General features: G+C 39.8%; 1 protein-coding gene across 3 annotated transcripts in view; it reads left to right on the forward strand.

Moving 5' to 3' along the window:
* KCNQ5 (potassium voltage-gated channel subfamily Q member 5) overlaps positions 1-5,383 on the forward strand; it is a 274,933-nt gene extending 269,550 nt beyond the window's left edge. For all 3 annotated transcript variants that reach the window (XM_056488128.1, XM_056488129.1, XM_056488127.1), the window contains one exon: positions 146-5,383. In XM_056488128.1, the coding sequence (XP_056344103.1) occupies positions 146-1,087 (942 nt within the window). In that variant the 3' untranslated portion in view covers positions 1,088-5,383. The remainder of the gene's footprint in view (positions 1-145) is intronic.
* Positions 5,384-7,532: the final 2,149 nt, after the last annotated feature.

The raw sequence follows: 7,532 nt of genomic DNA on the forward strand, positions 1-7,532 counted from the left end.
ATGTGCATGGCTTCTGGCATTCTTTTGCAAGGGCCAATAGCGCACATCAATTTTTCTCTTCAGCAGTTACATTTTCCCTTTGCTTGGCTTCCAGATATTTTAAATTAGTATTTGGCACTAATGTTGACGTTTTCCTCTCATACAGGTACAATCCATTGAGTCAAAACTGGACTGTCTATTAGATATTTATCAACAAGTTTTGCGAAAAGGATCTGCGTCCGCGCTCACTTTGGCTTCATTTCAAATGCCAGCTTTTGAGTGTGAGCAGACTTCTGATTATCAGAGTCCATCAGACAGCAAAGATTTGTCTAATTCTGCACAACTTAGTGGATGTGTATCCAGATCAGCTAGTGCCAATCTGCCTCGTGGCCTACAGCTTATACTGACACCAAATGAATTTAGCACTCAGGCTTACTATGCTTTTAGTCCAGCTATGCATAGTCAAGCAACACAAGTGCCAAATGATGGACCTGCAACAGTTAATAATACATCAAACCAAATAAACCAGACAACTAAGCCAGCAACTCCGACAACATTGCAAATACCACCTTTCTCATCGATGAAGCATATCAATAGGCCTGAGCCCATTCATATTATTCCTGTAACCACACAGGAAAATATTTCTAATGTCACCGCTTGCCTTGTTGCATCAAAGGATAATGGACAAGTTGCACAGTCCAGTGCAACAAAGGATCTCACATGGAGAAAAAGCCTGGATACAGAAGGGGAACCTTTGCTCTCAGTTAAACCTGTGGTGCAAATGGATTTAGGAAAATCTTTATCTGTACAAAACCTTATTCAGTCAACAGAAGAACTGAATATACAGATTGCTGGCAGTGACTCCAGTGGTTCCAGAGGTAGCCAAGATGTATACTCCAAATGGAGGGAGTCAAAATTATTTATAACAGATGAAGAGTTGGAGACAGAGGCAGGGACAGAGACTACTGAAGCCATCTCGCGCCCATTAGTGGAAACAACTCTCTCTGCTGACTCTCTAAGGACTGGAATATCAAGATCATCTCAAAACATCTGCAAGCCAGGGGATGGTACAGAAGCACTCAATCTGCTCCACGTTAAACTCAAATAACTTCTGGCTTTCTTCATTGGCTGGGTCATTCCTCTAGTCATACGTATCACAGCATGAACTGTTTTGAAAGCCTTTTCAATAAGATAAAATCACAAAAATCAGGATGAATCTGCAAAGCAGTTGAATGAGCCCATATTTCCTAGTTGCATGAAAATGCATGTCTAAGCAATGGCTAACATCCAAATTTACACCTACAGTACAGCAGCCTTCCATGTAGTACAGTAGGTTTAAATAATGAGTTGCCTACAAAGCTAATGCTGCAGGATGTATCAAAAAACAAAAATTTGAGAATTTAGACCTTGTGCTGTTTCTACGGGGCAGAAGTAAAAATACTAAGGTTTAAAGCACTTTGCTTCTGAACTAATTAATTATATATATATATATATAATGTCCTGATTTAGATGATAGTTTACGTTTACAACAAAAAGATTATCTACAGCTGCTAGCAAGGTACCAAGGAAATGAGTAACATGGGGTTAGAAATGGCTGCCAGTGGCAAGATACACATATTAACTCATCAGTAATCAGTTATTTTTAGCTCTGAAGAACAGTATGTTTATGATTTTTGGTGATTTAGTGCTGTGGCAGAAGTACCTGACACACCACTGTCACATTATTCTTTATAACAAGAATTATTTTGTTACAAAAAGTTTGTATTTTAAGGATTGGGTCTGGCATAAGTGGATAATGTGGGTGACTGCACTGAAAATTCAAGGGAATCTCTCCTTCTTCCAGTCTCATTGAGAAGCTGACTTGTGAATCTGAACCATTCTGGCAGCAGTAGGTGAGGGAAGGAAGCAGGTGCTGCCTTTATTGTAGAAGCAATATTTCCTTCTTGTGAAAATTTTGGCAATTTTCCTTGCAGTCCCAACCTGATACTACAACAGCACTTTCATAAGGCTGGGCAAGAATGGAAAATGAGGAACCGAAACACAGAGTAAAACTAAAGAGGACAGAATAGGAAGGAGAAAGACAATATAATAATGGGAAAATAAATGAATAGTAATATGGATATAGATGGTAGGAAGGGAAATCATCCTAGAAAATAAAACAAGAAAGGTAAAGAAGAAAAAAGTCACTTTTTTTTCACAGATATTGAATGTTATTAAAAAAAAAAAAAAAAAAAAAAAAAAAGCCATGCAGGCAATCGGAAATAGAAATCGAGAAAACTTAAAAAAAAAAATTAAGGAAAGATCTTGTTGCTTTTTTAATAAAAGGGGAGGAGGAAAGAGGGAAAATGGTCCCATTATTGTAACTCAACACTGTCCCAGCTACAGTCATTTCTTGTGAACTTTCCAACACAGGACTCTCAGACCCCTTCCTGCTAAAACCCAAGTTTTCAAATTCAAAGCCTACATCAGACTGAGCATTCCCGCCTGATACATCCTCTTTTTTTTCTCACTCTAGACTACACTTCACTTGTGCTGAGGTGCAGAAGCAGTGTTAGTGCCAGCCTGCACATCTCCAGCAAGGCTTTGCCACTGGGAGAACCCTTGCAGAGCCTAAACGGGCTTTCACTCTTCCCAGCTGAATGAGGTTCCTTTGTGTTGCCTCCTGCCAGATTTACACCTCACCTATACCACAGGCTTGTAGACAACCCAGCTTGGGCTCAGCTTCCCTCTAGCAGCAGGAATACTGAATGTACAGGTGTGCCAGTGCCAGCTCACTCAGGGCAGTGTTTTTTCAAGGTCCAGACCCACTGGGAACTCGCTATGTCCATCAAAAAATCACTTCAGTCTTAACTGTGGCTAAATGCTGTAGACTGTATTGTGAAGGAGCTGATCTGTTTACTATGAAACCATTGTAACTTCTGCTTCCATTTGCTTTACCGAAGTATTCCTGGATGTTACATGACAACTTTATTATGTGAAAGTACATGCAAACTGTAGAGTGTATATATTGTGTCATTATATGGGGTCCATGGATGGTACACTGTGTTCCATGGCTTATGCCGGAGCAAACTTCAGTTGTTAAATCCTGAAAGACACCTTGAAGCACAATTTCCTCACCGCTGATTTGCCATATAATTCACCACATTCAGCCTTTCCTGTTTCCTTTTATGTGCAATCTGACCATACTGAAGCCTGATTACAACAGCAATTTTGTGAGGATAAATACATTTTTTCCACATCTCAGTTCACTTAACGTTAACTTATTTGAATGTCTGCAGTTTATCCAGACAGATATGAAAGTTTAAAGTATTGAAATTTAAAAATTTTAAACTGTTTTTTAGGCTATTTTTTCCTTTTTCCTGTTTATGGTGCCTTTCTTGCCTTTCATGTGAATTCTCCTGCTGACCTAAGCATAAATGTGCAGTTAGGTTAAGGAGCAAGCAATTGGGCACATGGCAACTGTGTGTCCATAGTGAAACTCCCTTCCCCTCCCTGACGAGATGGAAAAACCAAGGCATCATGAATTGGACACCACTCTTCCACCTTCATCTGCAGGAGCAGATGGTGGCACCCCCATTGCACCCAGAAGGCGTCGATGGGAGAACTGAGCAATGGCCCTGCCTGTCCTGATTCTGCACAGAAACAGGGCCTTGGGGTTTGCTGATAACTTATCTCACGGAAACTTGGTATTTTTGCCTTAAAAGACATGCTTGAGTCCTTCTAACTTTAAGTTAATTTATTTAATACAATTTTGTGCACAAAAGAATGAGTTCTATAAATTATGTATGAAAATATTAATGTCTTTACAAAGTTCTGATAAATCCAGAAGATCATATCTTTTCAAATTAAGGTTTAAAATTCTAATTTTTTTTTCTTTTATGCTCACCATTATTATTTTTTTTGTAGATGCAAGTCTTATCATATAGGGTTTTTTAACATAATATTGATAGAAAATAGAAAGAGTAGTGAATATATGAAATTTTAAAGAGGAAGAATTGTTTGTTTGGATTTTTATAAGCTTTACTCATATTTCCTCATGAGGAGTTTCTATGCTCTCTCTTTAAAAGACAGTGTCATGACTGACAGTCATTCATTGTTTCACAAAAGAAGGGCCTGTCTGGCTTTTCAGGCTTTGTCCTGAGCTCCTTATTAAAGTCCAGCTCATGACAACTAATAATAATTGTTCATGAGTCAGGACAAAGAATATTTTTTTTTCTGATTTATAATCCACTTGAGAATTGTTTGAAGAAAGAAGTTGAAATTAAGTAAGAGCTTCAGGACTCAAGCCTTATCTAAATAACTGTTTTCTGGTCAGCATGTTCTTCTAACTGAATGAAGACAGAGCTGAAAAGAATTGTTTCAATGACTATTATTTGTTCAAATAATTGTATTTGCTCCTGGCTTATATGATCTATACTTTTATTTAAATATGAATATGACATTTTAGCCTAGGGTTCAAGATTGCAAAGATCATACACTTTTATTTACAGTGCCCACAGTTGCTCCATATGTTTTTGAGATATTCCTACTTAGAGTGACTGCTCTCATTATGGTATGGTGATGAGTAATTCACCTGCTTTTCTGTAATAAGTCAAGTCATGCTGAATTGCTGATACATAGTAGAACATCTGATGTACAGTAGTACTTCTGGATTGGGACCTGCAACCCTTACTCAAGCAAAAATTCTATGGAATTCATTCATTCTATGAAATTCAAGAATTTTTCTTGAATTGGGAACTCAGATTCAAATGCTGATTTTGTTGGGCATCTGTTTGAAGTGAAAATGTTAATATTCCAGTTATTTCCTGAGGAAACTAATACTTAGCTGAATTTACCCTTGTCACATTGACTATATAAAAAATAACGCACAAAGTACTGATATAAAAAGGGAAGGAGAGAAGGGACATTTTTTAAAAGCACAGAGAAAATCAGAATATTCAGAAAATAGGAATAAGCAGGAAAAGAAAATATAACAGCAAAGGAATGGAGGAAAAAAAGGGTTTAAACACCTGAGGCTAAATTCATCCTTGGATGGCTTCACTGACTTCAATGAATTCACTGCCCAACTGGGTGAAGCTCAGCCTCCGTTGGGATAATCAGACTCAGTTCCACTGACCTTACAGGAACTGAACCACCTATACTAGAAATGAACTTGCCTCTCTGGGCCAACTTTTATCCTGACTCATATGTCATGCAATCCTTTTGGATTCACTAGGTTTGAATGAAATACAGAAAAGAATTTGTCCCAGGTATTTCTGCTTCACTTTTTTTTTCCAAGTGTGTTAATTGACTTTATTCAAATGGATTACAACATCACACAAAGTGCTGTCACTGTCTAAAAAGATTAATTTGTTTTTGAAATAAGACTTGTCCCCTGCAACGTCAGTGGAAGCATGTAATATTTTCCTGTCCACTCATCTGGATGCAAATGTGGCCATTCATTCAGCTGTGGCCACACACAGGACAATTCCAGACATATCCAATGTCATCTGCTATTGGAAGCATTTTTGACTTCTTTGAAAGAGGAAAAGTAAGTCTTGTAGCAGGCTTAGAAAGCACGATGGCTGCTTCCACTGACACTGCAACATTAGCCAGTACATTACAATGTTAATTGTAAATTCTTGACGAAGTTGAATCCATATTGTTGTTAATAAAAATTACTTGAAAAGTACTGTGACTACTGGGTTTTTTCCTTACATAAAAGATTGTATGGTGTGACCACGTATTGGGCACAGAAAGAACAAACAATTAAGCTTGCTGCTCATTGTTTGCTTTTGAAGGTTTGTAATTTTTTAATAAGTGGGCCAAAACACCACAAAGGAAGTTTATTAGAATAAAATGTGCAGAAACCAGTCTGACATATTCAGTTTCTGCTAACTGTTTACAGCAGATTACTTTTACTTAATGTTGCAGCTCTTCTATGAAAATGAGCTTGGAAGTTATTACTGCCGTCCCTGTTTGACAAATGGCAATGGATTCAGGATTGGCAATCAGGGGCTTGTGTGAGGAGCAGGATTTCTCATGGAAGGCACATCAGTCTTCTCAGTTTAACCTGAGGCCTAGGTGAAGCCATTTCTTCTGCATTTGACCATGAAAATTGCTGTAGAATGTTACTGCAAACCTGAAACAGTCATTTGCAAGACGCCTACTTTCACCACTGTGCTCTTCCTACAGCCTGGCTGAAGACAAGCTTCACGACTTGAGTGTAAAATACTAAATATAGAGAGCCTGTTCTTGTGGTAAAGCCACTGCCTCTGTGGAGGCTTCAAGATTGGACCCAGATATCTCAATGTGCAGGTGATCTGATGAACATCATCTTAAGAGACTGAAATTTAAAGCTGCAGTTGCCAAAAAGGGAGGTTTTCCATGTCAGCCAACGTGAACACTACCAAGCTTTGCCTAAGAATAAACACAGGACAGGAAAAGAAGCAAATATACACTTGTGTTAAAGCCGGCAGCCTTCCTTCCTGTGTGCACAGAGCTGTTAGGGAAGAGTCAGAAGTCAACACAGAGTAGTTTTTGCTCTTGGGTTACCTGGCAGATTGCCACTACCAGGCACAGGTGTTGATGCATATCCAGAAAGAGACATACATAAATGTTCCCTGTTCAGCTCTATACAATACAAATCCAGGACCCTACCTAACAAGGAAATTTAAAAACCCATTTAGCATTTTTTTAGTATAATTGAAGGGGCATGTGGTGTGTTAGCTCTTTTTTGTTTCGATTTGGTTTTCTCTATTTTTTTCACAGTGGTGGTAACCAAGCACTGGCACAGTTTACCCAGAGAGGTTGTAGAATCTCTGTCCTTGGAGAAAGTCACAAGCCACGTTGTCAAGTGTCTCTTGGTGCCCCTACTTGAGTAGAGGGGTTGGCCCAGATGGCCTCCGGAGGCCTTCAAGCTCAGCCATTCTGTGATTCTCCTCCCAGTATTGTATCCGCTTTAGTGCATTGAGTCATATCAACCACAAAATTTCATTAAAGCATCATTTAGGCTTCATTTGAGATTAAATATTATGACTTTGCTTAAAAAATCAGGCTGCAGTGTATCAGCATGACAGCAGCCTGGGCAGAATTACACAGTGCCGCCCTCGCTCCCTTGCCTGCCCTGAGGCTGCCTGCCTTCCCCTCCACCCTGCAGACCTTGGGCATTTCCCACATGTTCTCAGCTACGTTCTTGCCTCTGCTGCCTCCTCCTCCGCAGCCAAGCCAAGCACAGGGGCACCCTGTGCCTGCAGAGGAGCAGGGAGAGAGGAAAATCAGAAAGTATCAGCAACAGTGTGGCCTGCAGGGCCAGGACAGTGATTGTCCCTTTAGCACTCAGTACTGGCAAGGCCACACCTCAAGTCCTCTCTCCAGTTCTGGGTCCCTCACCACAGAAAAGACATTGAGGTGCTGGAGAATGTCCAGAGAAGGGCAGTGGAGCTAACAAAAGGTCTGGAGCACAAGTCCTGTGAGGAGCAGCTGACAGAGCTGGGGTGGCTTATCCTGAAGCAAAGGAAGCCCAGGGAGGCCCTTATGGCTCTCTACAACTGCCTGACAGGAGGGTACAGCCA

This window comes from Oenanthe melanoleuca, chromosome 3, assembly GCF_029582105.1.
Source record: "Oenanthe melanoleuca isolate GR-GAL-2019-014 chromosome 3, OMel1.0, whole genome shotgun sequence".
Taxonomy (NCBI): domain Eukaryota; kingdom Metazoa; phylum Chordata; class Aves; order Passeriformes; family Muscicapidae; genus Oenanthe; species Oenanthe melanoleuca.